General features: G+C 39.7%; 1 protein-coding gene across 2 annotated transcripts; it reads right to left on the bottom strand.

Moving 5' to 3' along the window:
- Positions 1 to 1963: 1963 nt before the first annotated feature.
- Positions 1964 to 22334, bottom strand: LOC122661081 (subtilisin-like protease SBT2.5). Of its 2 annotated transcripts, none has more exons than XM_043856395.1 (11): positions 22247 to 22334; positions 20760 to 20995; positions 19664 to 19808; positions 19159 to 19553; positions 7588 to 7683; positions 7406 to 7478; positions 6041 to 6326; positions 4448 to 4773; positions 3106 to 3373; positions 2660 to 2941; positions 1964 to 2559 (listed from the first exon to the last, which is right to left on the bottom strand). In XM_043856395.1, exons 2-11 carry the CDS (start codon positions 20933 to 20935, stop codon positions 2153 to 2155), a joined length of 2454 nt encoding a protein of 817 aa, XP_043712330.1. In that variant the 5' UTR covers positions 20936 to 20995; positions 22247 to 22334; the 3' UTR covers positions 1964 to 2152. The 2 variants fall into 2 exon arrangements, with proteins under 2 accessions (XP_043712330.1, XP_043712329.1); XM_043856394.1 differs by having other exon boundaries at positions 21714 to 22330.
- Positions 22335 to 24549: the final 2215 nt, after the last annotated feature.

Consider the following 24549-nt stretch of genomic DNA (forward strand, 5'->3'; position numbering starts at 1 on the left):
ACATAACGGTGTGGTCTTAAATGGCTTTAGGGGGGTAAAGTAGGGGTGGTACGTGGACTTGTCAAAACCTTAGGGGGGTATGAGGAATATTGGGTGCATTTTGGGGGGTATTTGTATTTTACCCATTAATTATTTATTTATTTTTAAAGGATAAATAAAATTAGCATCATATCTATTAAATTAAATAAACAATTAATTAATTAGCAAATTAATTTACCCTTACATAATAATAAATCATTATGTACCAACCCTCCACTAATCAACATCATCATTATGGAATATAGAGCATGTACACATGTACTGCCAAACCCCATTCTATAGTACATGTCTATCTCAGAGTGTTTGTGTATGCGATCGGAATCCGCAAAACGCAATCGAAGTCATCAAACATTTTAATCAAAAATTACATATAATCTATCATTTTATGTGAAAATAAGTTTTGCAAAAACCATTTCTAAAACGGTATTGGATCCAAATTCTAATCCGGCCATCCACAGACAATCTCTATCTTGATGTTCCCCAATCAGGCAGTGAAGACCATGTTGAGCAACCATTTCACTCACAAAATGTTTGCGCATTCCCAGAACACCGATTTTGACTCTCTTGAATCTTAGTCATTGATGATCCAAAGAATGGGTTCACATTTCACAGTGATCGACAAGATCCTCTCAGGTACTAAGTCTCGGTGACACATGTCTATCCCAATCTTACATATGACAAATAATACATGAAAGAGTCAACTTCTTCGCCAATGTACATCATGATGTGCACTCGCATTCATACCCTAACATTAACATGTCTAAGCATACTAAATGCGACGATCATATGATAAGGGTGCCCAGCCCAAACCCTAGTCGTGACTACCATTTTAAGTTAAACTTACGGACACATAATGCTTAAAAAGTTTATATCACATGTGATAATATTAAACCAAAATGTATAAACAGTTCAATACAATGTAAATCAGACCGAACCAAACCGAAACAAACCGCGTTTGATGGGCACATAAATCCAACAACTTATATACTGCTATTTTTAATAAATAACTAAACTTTTCTTCTCATTAAAAGAATAAAAAAAAAAAAAAAAAAAAAACCTATGCATCTATTGGTAAACTTGTATTATATACTTTCCAATATTATTAACAACCCTTTCCACTTCAACATCTTTTCAAAAAGACCTTTCATAAAAGGCCGTACCCAGTGCCCAAGGCTCCCATGTTTAGCAAGGTCTAGGGAAGGTCAAATGTACGCAGCCTTAACCCTAGTTCTTGAGAAACTATTTCCAGGACTTTAACCCATGACCAAGCATTCAAAAAGTGAGCACTTGACCAACGCAACAATCCAGATCCTCTACTGCCGAGCTGCCCGGCAGGACCGTGCAGCCCACACACAATGAGACTTGCAATGACCGCTTTGCCCCTACCCAAATGCCTTGCCCAAGTAGGGATAAGGTGGTCATTGCATGCCTCACTATGTCTGGACTGCACGGTCCTGTTAGGCAACTCGGCAATAGAGGATCACAATCCCCAACACACCAAGCACGACCTTCTATCTTGGATTTATTTCCTTTTTGTTACAGAGAAATTGTTTTACTCTTCCAAAAGAAGTCCATATATGTGTTCAGAAAATATTGAAACCGCCACCCTTCTATTCGTTTGAGTTTTATTGTTTGGGAGTGGTCTTAAGACTTTGGAACCCTAGGTTGCATCCGTGTACTAATTAATAACTGCATAAATATGAAAAATAGAAAATAAAAAATTAAAATTTTAAACAAACCACTGCTTGGGCTCTGAAATACAAGAAACCAATGAACAAAAACCCTCTTTTGGTAGTGTTTGCGTCCAAGCTATGTCTTGAAATCAGAGAGAGGATGCATCACAGCTCGGAATGGCCATCTCCAGCCAGTAGAGCACACCACCAGTACAAATTTAGCAGAATTTCATAGAAGTTAAAAGAGGCTCTATCAGCAAAAGAGCAACATGACATTTACCAAAGGTTGCAGAACTTAGAAGTGGAAACAAGGAGCTTCCCCCTTAAATATGCTTTACATCTTTTCTATATATGTTATATATTTCTCCTATATTTTATTTTATCAGACTACAAAGAATATCATAACCCTCTCAGGCTCTCGCATAGTATATATAAACCAACTAATGCTGGTAGCCCATAGCTACCACTGGGATCCTCACCTTGTGACCCCTGCTGCCTTTCATTAAGACCTCTCCAAAGCTATAGGACCCAGTCAACGATCTAACGGTGAGAGTCACTAAGAACTTCCGTGATGCACCAGGTAGCAGAGTCATAGCTGGAGGGCTAGCTTCAATGGCTATCTCTGGTGCCATCCTGGTCGAGATGACGTAAGTTTCTTCCTCAGCAACATTTGTGACCGTACGAGTAATAGTGCGAGTCCCCACAAGATGGGAAACAGTGATCGACGGACTGTTGAGATCAGATGCATAGCCACTGGTAGAGTTGCAGGAAGCACTAGTGTAGTTCCTGATCTCATGAGGATCAATGCCTGGTGTTGAACACAAGAATCTCACATAGTCTTCATAACCTATAGCAGTTGGGTTTAATAGTAATTAGTAAGACACTAAAACTACAAAAAATCTGCAGGAACTCTCTCAATAATGTTAGCTAAGAGAAATATAGATTACCCGCATCAAAGATGAGTCCAGGATCCAAAGCCGCGCTTGGATGGACATGGCCACTTCCATAGTCAAATGGCGTAGCAGTCACAAGCATCGTGGTTTCAGAACCAGAATATTGCATGGCTTGAAGAGGTCTGCCTGCTCGATCCAATGTCGTTGATGTTGTCATTAAGGCAGATTTTATTGCTGCTGGACTCCAATGCGGATGTTTCTGCTTCACAAGAGCTGCTATCCCAGATATATGTGGTGCTGCCATGCTAGTTCCCGATATCATAGCAAATTCTTCTCCTGCATTACAGAAGTATTTATAGCTTTATTTTCAGAATAACAAGAAATATTGGTCAAATTCTCCCTCCTATGCACTATTTGCATCCTCCTCTATAGCCCACCTAAGTGTGAGGGATGAAGCAAAGACACAAAATAATATGATCTTGGTAATCAGAATTATGCACCTAGAAAATTACACTCATCTGTTCCATTTGGGGACCATGCTGCCCAGATAAGAGATCCAGGAGCAAGAATATCTGGCTTGAGAACATCAGCGTCTTGAAAGCTGTAATCTTTAATATCTGGCCCTCGAGCAGAGAATAGTGCCACCTGAGGTGCTGATTTGTAGAGTATAGGCATCAAACCATTCCCAATGTTACCATTAGCTTTAAAGTTCCTCACTCGGCCAGTCCAGTCTCTTGACGTAGAGATGTTATAATAGTCTATAAGGTCCTACAATAAAAGTGAAACCAACTAGCATACTCAACCATCAAAATGACAGCAGAATGTAATATATATATATATATATAGATGGAAAATGAAAATAAAACTACAGATTAGACTTTATATGGAAAATATTAATAAAACTCAGATTAGACTTTACAAAACAGTGGAACATAGTTGAGTAACTGAGTCAGTTGAAGAAATGCTCCCGTCCAGGACACCACAAGCTAGTCATGTCTTCCACAGGCACATGAAATGGTGAATGATGAACTTAAGCCTTATACCTTAAATCTTTAGATAGGTGAAGAGTTATTTTAGCTTAATAAAAGATTAAAGATGGCAATCAAACAACTTCCATTTTTTTTCGTGTGTTTTTCTCTATCCAATCTCTTTATTTTAAAAAGGTACAAGTTGAGTGGGGAATTTCTTTTTTGTTGATCCACCAACAGTTCATTAACAGCAAGCTTTATAAAGGGTGTTTGACGACAGAATTTGTTTGACGAGTGCTTCTGAAGTGATTATGAGGTATCTTTGTTCGTTTATTTTTTTCCTTTTCTCTTTTTTGGTTGGGAGGGGGGGGGGGGGTTTGGGTGTTGGGGTAGACAAGTGTTTTGAGTGTTTAATGAAAACTAGTGGACGTCTTTTTCCCACTTCGCTTTTTATTTCTTCCTTCTTCCTAATCTGTCCCAACCCTTTCTTGGGGAGCATCTCACTCCCCCATATCTGTATAACTTACTTTTTTTTCACCTTTAATACATTTCTAGTTGCTGATAGGAAACATAATTGTCAAGGTCTCACCTTATGTGCCAAGGAGCCCACGCCCAAAACCTGATGATCTAGCCTTACATATGTTTCTTTAATCTCACTTTTACCCACCTTATGTTCTAAATTGAGATTTATAAATTAACCCTACATTCTAAATACACACGTATGTATGTTGTATGTGTGAAAAATACCTATATGGTGCTCCCTTGGGTGGCTTGGCCTCCCCAAGGCAGCGGCTTGGTGCCATGACAACTATGATCAGAAAGTCAAATAAATCTTGGGAAAAATATAAACATAGAGGCAGTTGAAGCTAGTTACCATTGATTTGCTGACATCTGTGATGAGAATACCAGGAATACCAACTGGAACAGGATCAAATTTGGTTCCTGGAGAAACATTTTCTACAGCAAGAACAAAACCAGCTGCACCAAGGCTCTTAGCCGTTTCTGAAACTTTCTTGATTGATGCAGTACAAACAACAAAGTTGAATGAATACCCACAGAGAAGAATGTTGCCCTTCACCAAATTTTTGTTCAAAACATCAGGATTTTGGCAGTCTGTAGGGCCATACTTCATAACAGACGAATCCAGCATTACATCATTGGCTGCGACCAGAGTGAAACTTTGATTCAAATGTGTAGCAGCTGCAATAAGCAATTAAAAGTCCATCAGTTTAAGAAAGGCAACGTTTTTGGAACGATAGCAGATTAAAAATTTACCATTCTAACTAAAGAATAGCAGATACCAAAAACCCACTGCTAAGAATTGTTGGAGACAGGATCAGAAAGCTTAAGAACAGAACAAATGATCTAAGAATATAAGATCTCCAGGCTGCTAACAGGACCAAATTCAGTTGTGAACTTCCAGCCCAATTGCTAAATTGATCTCTTTAATTTTTAGAATTAACTGCGATGTTATACTAATAAAGCAAGAGAGATCCCTTAGCACCCCCGCTGCAAATAAATAAATAAATAAATAAAGGGCAAATCTCATATACAATTTCCTGCACCTGTCCCTGATTTCCGCCCTTTGAAAGAAAATTTTCAACTTTCCCCCGAAAAACTATTTGAGTTTTTACTTATATGACTAATCTTTCCGCTTCCCCATAAATTCCCCAACAAGACTGGTCACACTAACTCACTAAGCCAGGGCCAGTTTCACTATACTAATCATTAAACTTAAGGATTTACCAATCAAAAGAACCCCCCAAAAAGTAAAAAATCTGAGATCAACTCATAAGTAGATTGGGACAATATGCAAAACCTGAAAACCCAGTATTCCTTCTCCATAGCTAATTCGCTGTGGATTGAATTTAAATACCTTTTAATAATCTTGCATCAGTCATTGGATTTAGGAAGGACTACCATTTCATATTAAACTAAACACAATATTATATGTTCTACCCAGTTCAGATATCAGATGGTCAAAATTTTAACTGCTCCATAAACAGAAGTCAACTCTTAACCTCCCCCCCCCCCTCCCCGCTCCCCTTTACACTTGACGGAAAATATCAATGTGTACAAATTTCTATTGTGTATACTAATCCCATTTTAGGTAGGCATATATAGGTTTGCAAACATGCAGGGTGCACCTGTGCCCTTTCTGAAATATGTCCGCATAATGAAAGAAAAAAAGTAAAGCAGTATTTACAGCAGAACAACTACACCATCTGAGAAGAATTCGATGCAATATTATTTCTGTGACAAACCAAGCACAGTGATTATGTCATGCACAGCCTAAGTTATAACTAACACTGATCTCTATGCACTTCTATGAATCAATCATTCAGTTCATGTCCATAGATGCTCTTTGATTAAACTACAGCATTTTCCTGCAGGTATCATAATGGCTTCCAAGACGTTCATCACATCAATCCAGTGACAAATAAGTACATGTAGCATATGAACTTACGTGACAAACCAATCCCAGGTAAGATCTTGCCATTTCCCAGTGTCAAATGATTTTTGTATCTGCGATCATCAATAGCAGCAGCTATGGATGCTATCCATGGACTGTAAGACAACATAGTTTTGGGGAAAGGACCACCATTTCCAGCTGCTTGTGCAACAAAAACTCCAGCTTTCACAGCAGAAAGAAGCGAGGCATCAAAAGGGTTTAAAAAAGTGATCCTGGTTGTTGCTGGAGGACTGTTTGCTCCCACTGAGAGATTGAGAATGTCTACACCATCCTGAACAGCCTGTTTACAAAAGTCTTTTCATTTGGAATCACATAACCAAAATCAACTGGCAAACAACACTGTTTTTATTTGCTATTACAGAATTTGAGCTTCCTAACATACAAGCACTTTTGCAAATCACATGGTCCAATGATTTATTTGGTTTTGAAACCCATCCAATAGAAAGGACACAGTACACAAGTGAGTTCTGTTCTTCAGTTACAGTATTTTTTTATGGATATATATCCAATTGAAGCAGGATACTCGAAAGGGCAGAAGGTTGAAGAGTTTCTTTTCTTAAGATAATTAAAACACCAAGGGTGTCATATTGGGAGCAAACAGATTTTAATGAAACATAGCATGATCAAGATTATTTTTCTTGCCAAGAAAGTTGAATTGGTTAAGTTTTATAAGCAAAGAGGGCAATGGTGTCATATTGGGAGCAAACAGATTTTAATGAAACAAAACATGATCAAGATTCTTTTTCTTGCCAAGAAAGTCGAATTGGTTAAGTTTTATAAGCACAGAGGGCAATGATGTGAAAGAGTTTTCACATCATTAATAAAACTGCAATGGAAAACTTTAGGTCAAAAAGCACTCAGCCAAATATTCAAGGAGGTTAAAACTAAAAAGAATCATGAACTAAATTATAATTTCAGGAGAGGAGCCAGAAGTATTCAGTGCAATACAGCTCAACTGAATTCTAGATTTATTTCATAAGTTCTCTGCACATATACAGCCTGGGTTAGTCCTTATTTGTTCCAGAAAAAATTTAAGCCAAAAAAATAAACACCTGCTTAAGGTCCAAAATTTGGACAATAGAATGCATAGGAAAATAGAAGATACACCTTCAAGTATTGTTTTGTACTCATGGGCATCTACAATTGAGTTGACTGAATTAGCACTATGAAAAATGATGAAACCTTTGTCACACCAAAACAATATATATTGGATAGCTAAGTTAAGCTCTAGTCATGTACTTGGATAATTTTTTTTGGTAAAGGTATTTGGATAATTTTAACCAAAAACATCTGTGATTCAGCATAGCCATGCAAAAAATGGCCATCTCTAATTGTCTGAGTCATGGAACAAAAGCAGACCTGCTCAATGGCAGCCACTACATCAGAAACAAAGCCTCCAAAAATCCTGTAGAGTGCTTTGTAGACAGCAATCCTGAAAATGTGAAAGAGACAAACTGAATGATCCCTGACCAGATAACAGATACAAAGGAAAAGGCTTATAAAGGACTAACACAGTGTCTGAGCTGGTAATAACTCCTTACCTGGCACGCGGAGCCATCCCACTTGCTTTCCCAAATTCATATCCATGCATTCGCACTGGAATTCCATTATTACCAGCCGCAATTGCTGCTGTGTGACTGTTATTAAATTTAAGTGCATAGATCAAAATTAATTAAAATGATAAAATAACTAAAATGGAACAAAGCCAAAAAAAAAAAATGGCAATTGATATATCACAAGTATCTGAATAAAAAAAGAATTGAAACAAGATTTCATATGAAAATGGTGAAAACAGACTGTTAAACCCTTGTCTTTTCTTGCATTAGAATACTAATTTTTAAATTAAATATAGAACTAATTCCAAAATAAAGTTTAGAAAGAAGGAAGAATATAATGATTAAATTGGAAATGATAGTATTAACTGGGAGAGTCCCAGACCATGAATAAACAGTAAAAATGACATGAATTGCCCTATGGACCATTATTGGAAAATCAGGTTTTCCGACTCGACTCACCCTCCAAAAAACCTGGCGACTCAGGCGAGTCAAACCTGGTCAGGGCGAGTCATGTTTTTTGTAGTTTTTTAAATAGATGTAGTCTTCTGCTCTGCAGCACTACCAGAAATGATTGTCTCAGCAAGCCTGCCAAGCCAGTGACTGAATCCCTGCAAAATTCCATCAAATCTTAATGAGCCTTTTTCTCCAGCACCAAGTCGACTGGCCACCCTCTACATGCCGTTGGAGCTAAGGGCTGTGCTGGCTCGGCCATCAGCCCTCTACTACAATCGGGTTATGAGTGTTTAATTGAGAGGTGCCGGCAGCAGAAGATTGTAGCAACGACTTCCAGTATCTAGCCAGCTCCAGGTGGTGATATATTAGGCAGAAAAGGCACCGTACCAATTGATGAGGATGGCGGCAATGGGAACAAGGAGGCGGTTTCCTTGGATGGTTGATCACAATGCCCACCGTGGTGTTCCCTGCACATCAGCATCAGAGACGATGGCCTGCTCTAGCAAGACTGTGCCAGGAGTGTGATCAGGGCGAAGAAGGATCTTGCTGAGGCCGCCGTCTTAGCAGGATTCAAAGAAGACGGTTGAGGTCATTCCATTGGTTGCCCTTCCTCAATCATCCAAGGCTGTGGTACTCATAGCTATCTCTGTAGCCCTCCAATTTGATCCTCCTCTCCAACAATATCATGAGAGCCAGAGGAAATGCTGACCAGGCAAACCACTACCAGAGACTTTGCAGAGTAGAAGATGGTGGAGCTATTTAATCAATTGATCGATCGATCAGCCAAGAGAGTGAGAGGGAGAGAGAAATAACACTTTGACATGGAGGTGGAGGAGGTGCATATTAACTAGCCTCTGCCCAGAGAGAGAGAAGGGGGTTAAAAAGATGACCAGACTTGGCGAGTTTCATGCGACTTGGCTATAAACACCAAGTCACTCTAGTCAATTTTTTATAGTGAGAAAGTCTACATGACTCTTGACCAGCTTTTGCCATTTTTTTTTCCTCGACTTGGGCAACTCACCTGAGTTAAAACCTGGTTTTCCAACAATGCTATGGGCCTCACCCAGATTCCATGTATCTAGCTGCAAATAATTGGTAATTGTTAGAAGTATGTGATGAAGGATAGAAAGGGCAAAGACCCCTCTCGGAATTAGCGTCAGACAATCTGGCGCTAATACTGAGAAGGGCTTCCTTTCTTCTCTTTTAGTTCCTTTTATATCCCTGTAAAGTGTCATATATAAATGGATATTTTCTGGTCTCTCTCTCAGATTAGAGTCCAGCTTTTCCCTCACTCTCTTCTCTTCTCTTCTCCTTCATTTTCTTTCTCTTCTTCCATTCCTCCATTGTTTACATGGTATCAAAGCATATCTGATCCAGAAGGGCAAGCTTCCACTTCCTCTTTCAGTCCCTTTCTTATTTCTATAGCCAAAAGAAGAAGGTGGGATAGACTCCATCAAATTTTGAAGACTCTCTAGGGATCTACTCTACCGTAGGGGGAAATTTACCCCATTTCTGCAGCCTTGAAGGTGTTCAAAGGATTGCTGCAATGGTTTAGAGACATCAATTCCTACTCTATATCAAGTTTAATGTTTTTTTTTGCAATGATTTAAGGTTGATTGAGATGCATTTCTGGAATGTTTTTGGTGTTTTTCCATTGCTGTGATTCTCTTTTTTGGGGCTAATGTGCTGCTGGATTAGTCGTGACATGTATATCGATTTTTGAATCGCTTTTTTGGACTGCTTTTTGGCTATTCTGCTTCTGTTGAGCTGCTGCTATGATTTTGGATTGTTCTTATTGGACTGGTTTGCTGTTTGAGGACCTTTATGTGTGGTTCTGTGAGTTACTGTTTGCTGTTGAACTACTGTTTGATGACTATTCTGGATTGAACCATAAGTATTTGCTCTGCTATGCACTTTCAGGTGCTTCTTTGGTGAAGATTGAGTATTGTTTGTGCTTCCATTGCCTCTCTGTTACTTGGTTTGAGTTAGCTTAAGAGCCATTATTGTTGGTTGGTGCTCCTCTTTGGTCGTAATTATGGGAGAGACATCGAAGGACACAAAGGTTGTGACCAAGGCCATATCCTCATCACCAAATTTTCTGACCTCTAAGAAGTTAGAAGGCAGTCAGAATTTTCAGCAATGGCACAAGATTACGACCTTGGTTCTCACAGGAAGGGGTGAGAAACATCACTTGACTGACAAGAAACTTGCTAGCATGGATGATGATACTTGGGGGGTCACTGATGCTCGTATCTTGGGTCAGATGAAACTCCATGGATAGTAATATTGTAGACCTTGTGACCCATATTGACACTGTCATAGAACTATGGGATTATCTGGCTGTTTTATATTCTGGACACAGCAACTCTCCCGGATTTATGAACTCCCCCAAGAGTTTTATCGAGTTGATCGGAAGAGTCGCCCTCTGACCCAACACTTGGCTAATTTCAAAATAATGTATGAGAAATTGAATGCTTTGTTGCCCATTACATCTTATGTGACACAGATGCAGCAGTTATGGGTTTCTTGGGCAGCTTGGGCCCTGAATTTGACTCAGTTCAGTCTCAGATTCTTGGAGATGTTACAGTTCCATCTCTTGCAGACACTTTCTCTCGAGTTCTTCGTATGTCTCGTGACACTACTCGAGTCTCTTCTGGTGATAGTACTGCTCTTGTGAGTAGTGGCTGCAGTGGGGGTTGTCAGCCTGCCAAAATTCCCCCAGCTACACCCTCTGTTAGTACTCATGATTCATTTGAGAAGTCTGAGAAATCTGGTCCTGTGAGGACCTGCCATCATTGTGGCAAACCTGGTCACATTCAATGCTTTTGTTGGAAATTACATGGCAAACCTCCTCAGTCTAAGATAATCAACACTGCCAGTATTGACCCTACAGTCCCATTTGTACCTATGAATGACCGCCGTGTGACCTTGACTATGACAGAGAAGAAATATGCTCGCTATAGCTAGGGAAATGCTTCTCAGGACATTTCTTCCACTGCTACTTTTGTTCAAACAAGTAATGCCACTGCGTGTCTCTCCACTTCTAGGCCTTGGATTATCGACTCAGGGGCCTCAGACCATATGTCTAGAACCTCAAGTATCTTTTCCTCTTTACACACTTCTCATTCCAGTGTTACTTTAGCTGATGGTTCCTGTGCTACAGTCAGAGGCACTGGTACTGTTCAGCCCACTTCTTCCTTGTCCCTATCTTATGTCTTGTATTTACCTAAATTTCCTTTTAACCTCTTGTCTGTTAGCCAACTTACTAATGCCTACAACTGTTCCATAACCTTTTTTCCAGATTCTTGTGTCTTTCAGGATTTGCAGACGAAGAGGATGATTGGTAGAGGCAGGGTCTCTGGGGGACTGTATCTTCTTGAGGACACATCTTCACTTGCTTGTTCAAGCATAGTTTCCCCTCATCAGCTCCACTATCGGCTTGGTCATCCATCCTTACAGAGTTTGCAAAAACTATTTCCAAGTTTGCGTTCTCTTTCAATTTTAAATTGTGAGTCGTGCCAGTTTGGCAAGCTTCACCGTGTGAGTTATCCCCCTCGTGTAACAAACGGGCCTTACATCCCTTCTCCCTAGTTCACTCAGATGTGTGGGGTCCCTTGTCGTGTGTCTTCCAAGTTGGACTTTAAATATTTTGTTACTTTTGTTGATGACTACTCTCGTGTTACTTGGTTGTAATTAATGAAATGTCGATCTGTATTGTTTTTTATCTTTTCTTCATTTGTTGCTGAAATTAAGAATCAATTTGGATCTTATATTAAAATTTTGCGTAGTGATAATGCAAGGGAGTATTTTTCTGCCCCTTTTTCTGATTTTATGACCACTCATGGGATCATTCATCAATCTTCCTGTACTGACACACCCCAACAAAATAGTGTGGCTTAACGGAAGAATCGTCACTTGATGGAAGTGACTCGGTCCCTTCTCTTTGAAATGAAAGTGGACAATTCTTTTTAGGCTGATGCAGTGTTAACTGCTTGTTACCTTATCAATCGAATGCCCTCATCTATCCTAGGTGGTGGCATTCCTCATGCTTTGCTCTTTCCTTCTTACTCTTTATTTCCTTGGCCACCACGTGTCTTTGGGTGTGTCTACTTTATTCGAGACCATACTCCAGGGTTATCGAAGTTAGACCCCAAAGCTGTTAAATGCATTTTTGTGGGATATTCTCGTGTTCAGAATGGGTATCGTTGTTATTCTCCTATTCTTTGCAAATATTTTAGTACTGTTGATGTTTCTTTCTTTGAGTCTCAATCTTATGTGCATGAGCCTGTTGTAGATCCTTCATTGGATGAGGATCTTCCTCTTTGTGTTATTCAGCCTCCTGTGCAACCTCTTGTTGCTCCACCTCTTGTGCAGCCTTCTGTTGTTCAACCTCCAGTTATTCATATCGTCCAAGGAAAGAAGCTGCTGCCCCCATTGATGCTCTGCCTACTGCCCCGTCTTTGCCGTCTGTGGATCCTACCCCTGCTCCTATATTTTCTGATTTGGATCAGCCCATTGCTCATCGGAAAGGTATCCATCGGTGTATTAAACACCCAATTTCTTTTCATGTTTCTTATTCTGGTTTATCTTCTACCTTTCAAACCTGTCTTTCCACTGTTGCATCTCATCCTATTCCTAAGACAGTTGCAGAGGCATTATCTATTTCTGGCAGAAGGAGGACAGCTATAGAAGAATAATTCCAGGCTTTGGAACATAATCACACTTGGGATCTTGTTCCACTGCCCCTTGGGAAGTCTGCCATTGGTTGTCGTTGGGTCTATGTAGTTAAAGTTAATGCTGATGGATCTCTTGCTCACCTGAAAGATCGATTGGTGGCCAAAGGCTATGCATAGGTGTATGGTATCGATTACTTGGATACCTTTTCTCCAGTTGCCAAGCTCTCCTCTGTTCGATTGGTGGCCAAAGGCTATGCACAGGTGTATGGTATCGATTATGATAAGAAAACATATTTGATTAATGCTTAAGTTCAATATGATTCCCTAAGCCCTTTATTTATACTAATAAAACAATATTTCATGGACATATATGCCCTTACATAGTATAAACAAAGGAAAAGAGAGAATAAAACAAGAGGAAAGGACCAGAATACCCCTACGGTATTCTGGCCTATATATTCTAACACTCCCCCTCAAGTTGGTGCAAAAATGTCACACATGCCCAACTTGGCTAGAAAAGGATGAAACACTTTGCCACTCAGCCCCTTCGTGAACACATCAGCCAGCTGATCAGAAGACTTCACATAGGGAACACAGATTAGTCCAGCTTCAAGTTTCTCCTTGATGAAATGTTTGTCCACCTCCACATGTTTAGTACGGTCAGTTGGACAGGATTATGAGCAATGCTTATGGCAGCCTTATTGTCACAATATAACATCATTGGAAGTTGGACAGCAACCCCAATATCTTGCAACAGCCCCTTAAGCCACAACAATTCACAGATACCATAAGCCATCGCACGGAATTCAGCCTCAGCACTGGACCTTGACACCACATTTTGTTTTTTACTACGCCAGGTGACAAGGTTCCCACCTACAAAAGAGCAATATCCAGAGATGGACTTCCTATCACTTGAACCAGCCCAATTCGCATCAGTGTATGCTTCAACCTTCAGATGACCATTGGGAGATAAAAGTATTCCTTGTCCCGGAGCAGACTTCAAGTATCATAAGATGCAAAGGACTACCTCCATATGAGAGGAATAAGGGTCATGCATAAATTGGCTGACCTTACTAACTGCAATGGCAATGTCTGGTCGAGCGTGAGACAGGTAGATAGGTTTGCCCACCAACCGCTGATAACGACCTTTGTCAACTGGTGTGCCTTCTTTCTCCTTAAGTCTTGTCGTAGCTTCTATGGGAGTGTCCGAAGGATGACACCCTAGCAGCCCCGTTTCAGACAGTAGATCCAGGACATACTTCCCCTGAGACAGAAATATGCCCTTTGAAGAGCGAGCAACCTCTATCCCTCGAAAATATTTCAGAGTCCCCAGATCCTTAATTTCAAACTCACGGCCAAGAAATAGCTTCAACCTTTCAACCTTTTGATCTCATCACCATCATTGCCGGTCACGACAATATCATCAACATATACTATGAGGAGAGTAACCCCCTATCACCCACAAGTTTGATGAACAAGGTATGATCAGCATTGCTTTGCTGGTAGCCCACTGAAAGCATAGCCTTATGAAATCTACCGAACCAGGCTCTAGGTGACTGCTTCAAGCTATAGAGTGCACGCTTCAATTGACACACCTTACCCTTGGTAGCAGGACTTGAGAAACCTGGAGGAATGTCCATATATACTTCTTCCTTTAGTTTACCATGGAGAAAGGCATTCTTCACATCCAACTGCTGAAGATCCCATCCAAGGTTCACTGCACAGGATAACAATACCCTTACAGTATTGAGTTTTGCTACCGGTGCAAAAGTCTCCTGGTAGTCAATGCCATATGTCTGATTGAAGCCTTTAGCAACTAGACGTGCCTTGTACCGATCCACTGTACCATCTGCCTTCTGCTTGACCACAAACACCCATTTACAACCCACTGGTTTTTTTCCTGCAGGAAGAACTACAAGATCCCACGTATTGTTTTTGTTCAATGCTCTCATTTCTTCCAACATTGCTGCCTTCCACTTCCCATCTGTAGATGCTTCCTGCCAATTTTTAGGAATGGAAACAGAAGAAAGGGAGGAAACAAAGATACGAAAAGAAGGAGAAAGAGAACTATAAGAAACAAAACGGGAAATGGGATGTGAAGTGTAGGTCCTGGTACCTTTACGATGTGCAATGGGTAGATCAGAAGAGGAAGGCTCAGCAGGAGGAGGATCTGGATCTTGAGTCGGCAACTGGATGGGAATCGGTGCTGCAGTGGACTGATTCTGCCCTTTGTTAGAACATCTCCGGTTATAAGTGAGAATGGCGGAATTGTCAATGGTCCTCCAAAAGTTACGAATGGTTTTCTGTACAGGAGTCAGCTCCCCCTGAATAGGAATATTACCACCACCTGTTTCCATGATCTCCCCCTGTATCGGATTCCCCTCATGTGAAGGGACAGCAGCCTTGAGAGGCTGGGCAGCAATCACAAGAGGCTGGACAGCAGCCACGGGAGGCTGTCCAGCAGCCGCGGGGGACTGGAAAGCAGCCGGGGAGGGTTGGTCAGTAGCTATAGGTGATGAAGGGAGGGGAAACCCAAGAGTATGAACCACATCTTCACTAGAACTCTCCCCCTGAAGAGGTGGGGAAGAATAATAGCAAAGGGTTTCATGAAAAACCACATCCATACTGACCATAGTACGACGGGAAAGAGGGTGGTAACACTTGTAACCTTTTTGGGTTGGAGAATAACCCAAAAAAATACACCTTAACCCACGGGGTTCAAGCTTGTCAGGCGACTTAGTATCCCTAGCATAACAGACACAGCCAAAGACCTTGGGAGGTACCACAAAGGAGGAATCTCCAAGTAAAATGTCAGATGGGCTATGGGAATCCAGAACCCGTGAAGGTAACCTATTAATAAGGTAAGCTGCAGTGAGAACAGCATCACCCCAATATTAGGATGGAACATGTCGAGCAAACATTAATGCTCTTGCCAGTTGCCACTTCCAATAAGTGACGGTTCTTTCTTTCAACCACACCATTTTGGGCCGGGGTATCAACACAACTAGTCTGATGTATAATCCCATGATCAGCAAGGTACTTTTGAAATTGGGATTCCTTATATTCAGTTCCATTATCACTCCGTAAAACCTTAAGAATGGCCTGGAATTGGGTCTGGATCATTTTATGAAAATGTTGAAAACAAAAAAACACTTGATTTTTAGTTTGAAGAAGATAAACCCAAGTATTTCGAGAATGACAATCAATAAATGAGACAAACCAACGATGGCCAGAAATAGAGGGTTTACGACTAGGTCCCCAAACATCTGAGTGCACTAAATGAAAACAAGAAGAACTCCTTTTATTTGATAAAGAAAACAGATTTGATTAATGCTTAAGTGAATCAATATGATTCCCTAAGCCCTTCATTTATACTAATAAAACAATATTACATGGACATATATGCCCTTACATAGTATAAACAAAGGAAAAGAGAATAAAACAAGAGGAAAGGACCAAAATACCCCTACGGTATTCTGGCCTATATATTCTAACAGATTACTTGGATACCTTTTCTCCAGTTGCCAAGCTCTCCTATGTTCATGTCTTGATCTCTCTTGTTGTCTCTCAGCGGTGGCCATTGCATCAGCTCAATGTCAAGAATGCCTTCCTCCATGGAGATCTCCAAGAGGAGGTGTATATGGAGCAACCTCCAGGGTTTGTTGCTCAGGGGGAGTCTGGGTTGGTTTGCAGATTGAAGAAATCTTTGTACGGATTGAAACAGTCTCTGAGGCCTGGTTTGGCTGATTTATAGAAGTGGTTCTTGAGCTTGGTTTGTCACGATGCAATAGTGACTATTCTCTCTTCTATCGTCAGACAAGTGCTGGAAGAATTTTTCTGATTGTATATGTTGATGACATTGTGATTACTGGTGATGATTCTACAAGAATTGATAGTTTGAAAACTCATCTACAACAGAGATTTGAAACCAAAGATTTGGGAAAGTTGAATTATTTCCTAGGAATTAAAGTGGCTCAATCCAGGAAGGGAATATCTCTCTCATAGCGGAAGTATACTCTTGACTTACTTATAGGGATTGGGATGCTAGGGTGCAAACCTCTTGATAACCCAATGGATCCCAATATCAAGCTTGTTGCAGATGAGGGAGATGCTCTTGATGATCCAGAAAGATACAGAAGGTTGGCTGGAAAGCTGAACTACTTGACATTCACTCGACCTGATATTTCATTTTCGGTTAGTGCTGTGAGTCAATTTATGTCATCTCCTAGGACACCTCTTTGGGATGCTGTCATTCAGATTTTAAAGTATCTCAAGAAGGCTCTCGGACGAGGATTAGTGTACACTAATCATGGACATACACGAGTTGAGGGATTTTCTGATGTAGATTGTGGGCTGGATCACTGATTGTTCGGAGGTCAACTACAGGCTACTGTATATTTGTTGGAGGGAACCTTGTCTCAAGGAAGAGTAAGAAGCAGAGTGTAATGGCTAGATCAAATGCAGAATCAGAGTACCGAGCCATGGCACATGCTACTTGTGAGCTGATTTGGTTGAAGATGTTGTTGACTGAGCTAAGGTTTGAGAGTTCTACACCAATGCAATTGTGGTGTGACAACCAGACAGCAATACATATTGCCTCAAACCCCGTATTCCATGAGAGAACTAAACATATTGAGGTGGATTGTCATTTTGTAAGAGAACAACTCCAACAAGGCGTAATCTCTACAAAGTATGTCAAGACTATAGAACAACTTGCTGATATTTTTACTAAGTCTCTAGTAAGTGGGAGGGTTGACTACATTTGTAACAAGCTGGGCATGATTGATATATATGCTCCAGCTTGAGGGGGAGTGTTAGGAGTATGTGATGAAGGGTAGAAAGGGCAAAGACCCCTCTCGGAATTAGCGTCAGACAATCTGGCACTAATCTCCAGAAGGGCTTCCTTTCTTCTCTTTTAGTTCCTTTTATACCCCTGTAAAGTGTCATATATAAATGGATATTTTCTGGTCTCTCTCTCAGATTAGAGAGTCCAGCTTTTCTCTCACTCTCTTCTCTTTTCTTCTCCTTCTTCTTCTTTGTCTTCTTCCATTCCTCTATTGTTTACAGTAATTAACTAAAAGGGTGTTTAACTGAAGAATAAGGAGCATATATGTAGCAGAGTATTCTTCATCATGCCTAAACAAATAGAAGCCTAAGAAAAAGTAGAACCCCAAGGGGTACCAAAAATGCTATAGGATCTCAATGGGTCAAAATAATACTAAAGGTGGCAGTGGATGGAATATAAGATTCTTGGCTCAATAATTAAAAAAAAAAGAGGACAAGAAAAGAATAATATTGTTCATAATTTGAAATAGAAACCATCAGTATTATATAGGATTATCTGTTAAATTTCTATGGCACTTAAAAACTATTAAAAAGAAAAGGAAAATATTTGACAAGAATAGCCTTCCCAAAATCCCTATACTCAATTTGACCCAAGCAAGCCAAGTCAACTGTTAAAGAGAAAATCAGGTTGGTTTGATTCAAGTCTGGTCATGTTTTAGGCCTAAGTCTTTAGATGTTGGGCCCATTAGGCCTGATAGGCCTGAAACTTAATTCAATTCCACGTCTTGCCCTAGTCAACAACCAGTCTTCTAGATATTTGGCTGATAACCTGACACTGGAAAGATTTTAAGATATAACCAATTCACTGCTGAAAATTCTGTCAATTGACGAACATAAGGGTCAACCAAAATTATCAGTAGTTTTTAAGGTTTATAACTAATAGTAAATCTGCAACAAAGCAAATTATTAGCTTACAGAAATAATTTTTTTGTAGAAAATATTAAGATTCCAATCAGCAGCAGTAAAGGCCCTTAGATACATCTTTTCATGATAATGAGGATGCACTAGAGATCTTCTCTGACTCACCTTAAATCGCTTTAATATATTTGCTCCTCAATTTCTTAGAGTAATATATATCCAACAATTTGCTCTGGGGTTGCACTTCCATATTTTTTGAATATATTTGACTGGGCTTAGAGGAGCTTTTATGGCGGTCTTGGTGGGTCTGAACAACAGACTGAGCTAGCTCCATATTGGACCTTTGGTCATTAAGGCTGTATGCGCCAGAGCTTTTAACTTGGCACATTGACACTCCCAATGATATCCAACTTCTGCCTTTCCCCAAATGTCAGTTCAGGAGGTCACCTGGTAACTCTAAGATTGATAAGACCAAAGTACCATGGAAGTTTCCAACATGTATATCAGGGGCGAGAAGTACGCTTCTATCCATTATCTACCTTAACTGAAGTATTCTGCAGTTATTAACTGTTTGAAACTTTCCAGATGCCAAGAAACTAGAAGCATGTAAACAGTTTCTATTTCCTGGAAACCACTACACTACATTCCATTTTTATGCATATGCAGCAGACACAAATAATTGTCTTCAAAAGTGACATCCAGTAACTAGGACTAGGAGTCTAACCTTCCATGTCCATCACCATCCAAAGGCGATGCAAAATCAATTGCAGGGTTAAATGCTCCAGCAGCAATTGCAGCTGCTGCAAAATGTTGAGCTCCGACAATCTTCCCATTGCAGAAGCTCTTCTTCGTGTTTGGATCAACTTCACATTTCCCTCTGTAATGAGGAACAGGGCCATATGGATCAGTATTGTGCATTGAAAAGCTCGGATGTTCTGGGTATATCCCAGAGTCGACAAAGCCAATCACAATATCTTCTCCTGCCCTGTCATAACCCCCTCCAGTCGGCCATACTCCGGTTGGAAGCCCCAAAAACTGTGGGGTATGTGTTGTAAGTCTCCTGACCTTCCAATCTCTCTCCACAGACTTCACACCAGGAGCCCTTCTAAGGGCTTCTGCCTGCCACACCAGATAAAATTTGTGTTAAGGAATCAAGGGCTGAAACATAGCAGTAGACCAAAACAAAACTGAGCGGAAAAGTTACAAAACAGTCGACTTGCATAGCTCACCTGTTCAGGGGAAATGTGAACAGAAAAACCATTGATAAGATGTCGGTAGCTGTAGAGCTTCTCGTACGTCCCATGTTCAAACAACAAGCCAAGAAGCATATCATGTTTCTTTTCAAGGTGACGGGAGTAGGATGTCACTGATTCACTGCTAGGACCATGGAGAAAAGGGATGAGAATAATAAGCAAATGAAGCAAATGATATTTCAAGTTTGTGTTCTTCAACCAGGAGAAATACAGTAATAGAAAAACACAAAATATTATCATTTATAACCAACCCAATCCAGTTAACCAAATAAAACATACAAATTCAAATGCAATTCTGTAAAATCTGTAACTTCATCTAAAGAAAGTACATGAGGTAAGCTTATGTTGTAAATTCAGAAAACCCAGGTGGGTAAAAGTGGTCCATGAGATAATAAAATAAAGATCTGATTTCCTGATTAGAGATGGAAAGAGAAATGAAATGAGGGTACAACACATTTTAAGGCACTATTTTACATTGGTGGGCCGTAGACCAAGAAATAGGTGGTTCAGCACCCTTTCTGCCTACAAGATTACCAGCCAAAATCCTAGGGGACAGTGATAAGTATCAACAAAATAAGTCCATACAATTGAGTTTGGGAACACAACAAAACGGTTCCCCTTGTCATTCCAGAAAAAAAAAAAAATTGAAGGATAATACTTCTTTTCTTTTTTTTTTTTCTTTTAATTTCCTCTTAACTACTTCAACATTTTTTTTCCAGTGACAATAAGACCTGCAAAGAACTAAGTATTTGTTTTATCAACATAGAGAACAATGCCCATGAGATACAAACTCTCTTCTGAAAGAATGTCAATGAGATATGAAAACTGCTACACAGCAACTCTACAGTCCAATAACCAAAGAATATATCCAAACTTCCATGGTTCCACAACTGTTAAGGACACAACACAGATGGCTAAGACACCATGCAGGATATCAGAATCCCTGAAAATTTTTCTTGTAAGCTACCATGTTGAAAAAGCCAAATGCTGACCAACACAAACCCAGAAATTCCAGAAGTGAACCCTATTGAACTCTAGGCATGAAATGCTCAAGAAAAACAAACCACAGTACCTGGTCACATCAATCTTTTCATCAGACTCAGCAGCAGTGGCCTCAAAACCTTCAACTCCTCCTCTGTAACTCACTACGGGTTCCCCCTCCATGGTCACTATGTAAAGCTCAGCCTTCCCGAAGACAAAAAGGCCAAAAAGCACAAAAAATGTGCAACTGAACTCCATCACCGTCATTATTGTAGATCCAATGGCAGCTATGGAACCGTAGAAGGTCTAAATACTTGGAGTCTCCAACTGTAAATACAGAATAAAAATAGTGTATCAACATCAAAATATCAAAATTGGATAAGAAAGAAACATTTTGCTACAATCATAGCTCATTCTCCATCATTAGAGTCGCAGGGACCAAAAGAAACAGAATGAGCTGAACAATCACAGTAAAAACACGAAAGCATGAGGTAAAGTTTGGAAGATATGTGCTTTCTGCCACTACAACAACTTAAGTCTCAGCAAGAAACGAAGGGGTAAAGCATGAAAAATCGTAAGCAAGATCACTGAGATCAGTTCGCAGAAGGAGAAGATAACTTAAAAGTACGTCAGTGAAGACGAATCAATTACAGAAAAAACGAAAGAAGGCGCTGTTTGCAGTGTGAAGCTAAGAAGTAAAATTTAGGAAAATCAGCTCAAAGGATTAAACAACTGAAATTTGTTAGAAGTGAGAACAGAAAATTTGGAGTTCTTGCCAGAAAAAACAATTGGTCTGATTGAAGAAAAGTATATGTTAAGAATTTGGAGTTCTTGTTGGAGTTCTTAACGCTAAATAACTTCAAACAGAGAGAGAGATTTATATGTTAAGAATACCAGTTAAACACTCGCCATCGAAGGTTTCAATTGAAGAAAAGCATTAACAGATTATAACTGTTCTATACTTGGAAGCTACTACTCAAATGTTTTTAAGATCGAAGAACTGGCACTTGCAAGAAATTAGGAAAAGGAAAGCTAGTGCTTTTACCAGAGAGATCAAGTGATCCACTCTCCGAAGTTGCTATTTACATTTGCTGCCATAAAGCATCTGAAACAGCATAAAATTTGAAGAAAGCCTTGATTTCTACCAATGCAATCGAAGAAAGGAATCAATATATCTCTTGTTATTCACATTGGTCCCATTAAAGAAGCTCACACATCAGTAAAGAAAGAAAAGCGAAGTTACTTTTCTGTTCTTTATTTTCTTCACCCCGACCGATCCACGAAAGGAATCAATGAAGCTACGTTATTCTCAGTAAAACCAACAAAGAAGCTAAAGATCAAAGTCACTCCGTTAACAAAAGCAGTGAAATCGAAGGAATTAAACACTAAATCTGCTACATTACATTGCTTCCACCATTAAAGCATAAAAATAGCAAAAAAAAACAGAGATTTCAGTGGAGTGACCGAAGTAGAAAATCGCTGAAACAGGGAATGAAAATATTGAATGATCTAAACAAACAAAATCGAAGAAAAATGGTTTTTCAATGAAGAGAACGAGCACTGAGAGAAAAGATTTACGATTCTGCCATTGGAGAAGCTTTAGTTGCAGAGAGCGATAGAGTGTGCGTGAGTGAGTGAGTGAAGGCTGAGGAGTGAGGAGACTGAGCTATTTTAGGGCTTTGAAATGGAGAGGTCCAAAGCACAGGAGACAGAAAATATAGGAGAATTTAATAATTACTTAATTTTAAATTAATTCATTATTTGAGGTCAAAAAAAGCGAGAAAAGGAAGGGCCGGTCATTTTCAAACTTTATTTGTGTCTCCTACACTCCTCTCTCATTTTTATTTTTTATTAATTAATTAATTTTCAGTAATTACACCGTATTGAAATTACGGAAATCACCCTCAAATCTAGTTATTCATAGTCACGTTATTTAAGTATTTTGGGTTGGATAAAGGATTTTAACGTAGATCACATGCAGAAGTCACACGATCCGAGCTTATTTACCGAAAGAGGTATTGATATAATGCACCAACTTTTCACAGCTAATCTTGTGGTCTTTTTAAGTTAAACCATTAGATTAATATATCCCGAATTCTCCAGTGCATGTTGATCTGTTTCTACAATGTGGCTCAATGGTGATTTCAATCGATTTGTTCTACCTAAGGTTTCAAGTCCTATGAACAAATTGATTGTATTAGTTGATTAAAAAAAAATCGATTTGTTCTACCTAAGGTTTCAAGTCCTATTAACAAATTGATTGTATTAGTTGATTAAAAAAAAAAAGACCGGGGTGGGGGTGGGGGTGGGGAGGAAAGAACACTATGTGGTTGTGTGGACAGCGTGGCTCATGTGCCTAGATACAAAAACACATGAAAATATCGCATTGTCCCCATGAAAAGGTGGAACTACTCAGGTCAATCCTTGCATGTGCTTCCATTGGCCATCACACACATGCAGGCTCTAGAGGTCTAGACAACGATCTCTTTTCTTAAAAAGAAGAGTGTATTAGTTGATTAGGATCAAAAGATCAACTAGCTCCATCTAATACCTGCTTATATTTTGATAAATTGTAAATTAAAATCAAATGGATAGGAATCAAATAAAATCTGAATTGTTTTGCATTTGATCTGATTTTATTGGTTTCTATTCGGTTATTAGGTTCACCTCTTGTTTATATGCAGTTTGTAGTGTCAGTTTTGAAAACAGTTTGTAATTTTGATTTTTAATGTGTTAAATTTTGGTTTACATGTGGTTTGTAGTGCCGGTTTACATTCAGTTTTACCTTTGTACCTGTTGCACAAAGAAAGATGCTACTTAACTATGAGGTTTCCCTCTCTGCAACACTGAAACTAGTAATGAAAACAAAGAACTCTATTGAAACTGTTTTGATTTCTCAATTGATTGGTCTCCCTAATCTGGGGGTCAATGGTCTTTATATACACAAATTCATCCCAATCCCCTTTACAAAGATCTTCCTGATAGGTTTCCTTTCTCGTCAAGAGATTGAGGTGTTCTCGATTTAGGATACTCCGTGGAGGAGTGATCTTCCCCTACTTTCCAGTAATTAGGAATCTTTCCACACATGGATTACGGTTACCATTCTTAACGCCTTTGGTATTATCCTTAACCGTCTCTGCTAACGTGGCTATACCGGTTTAACCGCCCTGCACGTAATATGCGAATCTTGAACGGAACGTGTTTCTTGGGCTTCAAGCTTCCAGGTGTCACCCTAGGACTAGGTGGATAAAATATGGTGTATCATTTGCCCCCTACTCCCTTTGTCTTGGATAAGGCATAGGGAGGACTTCACATTTCTTCCAAGTATCACTGCACCGATCATCATGCTGGGTTATCGGTTATCTTCATTGTAGACTTTTGTTGATGGTCAATTTTTGTCTAACCTTGTCGGTATTCGGTATTGCCGAACATCGCTTCGGAAAAAAATTTTCACTTCTGAAATGTGTCTTGGCTGTTGACGATTATACCCTAATATGAAGTTGAAACGTGGGTTTCCAAAAGTGTGCCGTCATTTGCCATCTCTAGCACGTGGGTCTAAAATATCTTCCAGATTTCACGTCTTTTGAGGGGACTTGAAAGGACATCATAAAGTTTGAATTTGAACCCTTTAAGCTCCCAGCATTACCTTGTCGACGAAGCGTCTCTAATAGTGCACATTGGATTAATCTGAGGTGTCCAACCTTTTTCCCCAAGGTATATAAGGTTCAAGCTTCCTAGGGCCTTTCTTCTTCATCGTTTCCAAGTTCTGAAGCTCAAGAGTTCTGATTCTTTGCTTTCGCTACATCTCTTGAAGCCTTTTTCTCAGCGCTCTTTCTCCAACTACATTCCTCTTTTATTTGAGGAATGCCGAGTTCTAAGAA

Source organism: Telopea speciosissima, chromosome 5 (assembly GCF_018873765.1).
Source record: "Telopea speciosissima isolate NSW1024214 ecotype Mountain lineage chromosome 5, Tspe_v1, whole genome shotgun sequence".
Classification (NCBI taxonomy): Eukaryota; Viridiplantae; Streptophyta; class Magnoliopsida; order Proteales; family Proteaceae; genus Telopea; species Telopea speciosissima.

Coding starts and splice junctions, on each gene's coding strand:
- LOC122661081 (XM_043856395.1), bottom strand. CDS start 20,935: ATGACGGTGATGGAGTTCAGTTGCACATTTTTTGTGCTTTTTGGCCTT. Junction 7,684..19,158: donor GATGGTGATGGACATGGAAG/GTTAGACTCCTA, acceptor ATTTAATAACAG/TCACACAGCAGCAATTGCGG. Junction 2,942..3,105: donor AGATGAGTGTAATTTTCTAG/GTGCATAATTCT, acceptor TCTGTAATGCAG/GAGAAGAATTTGCTATGATA.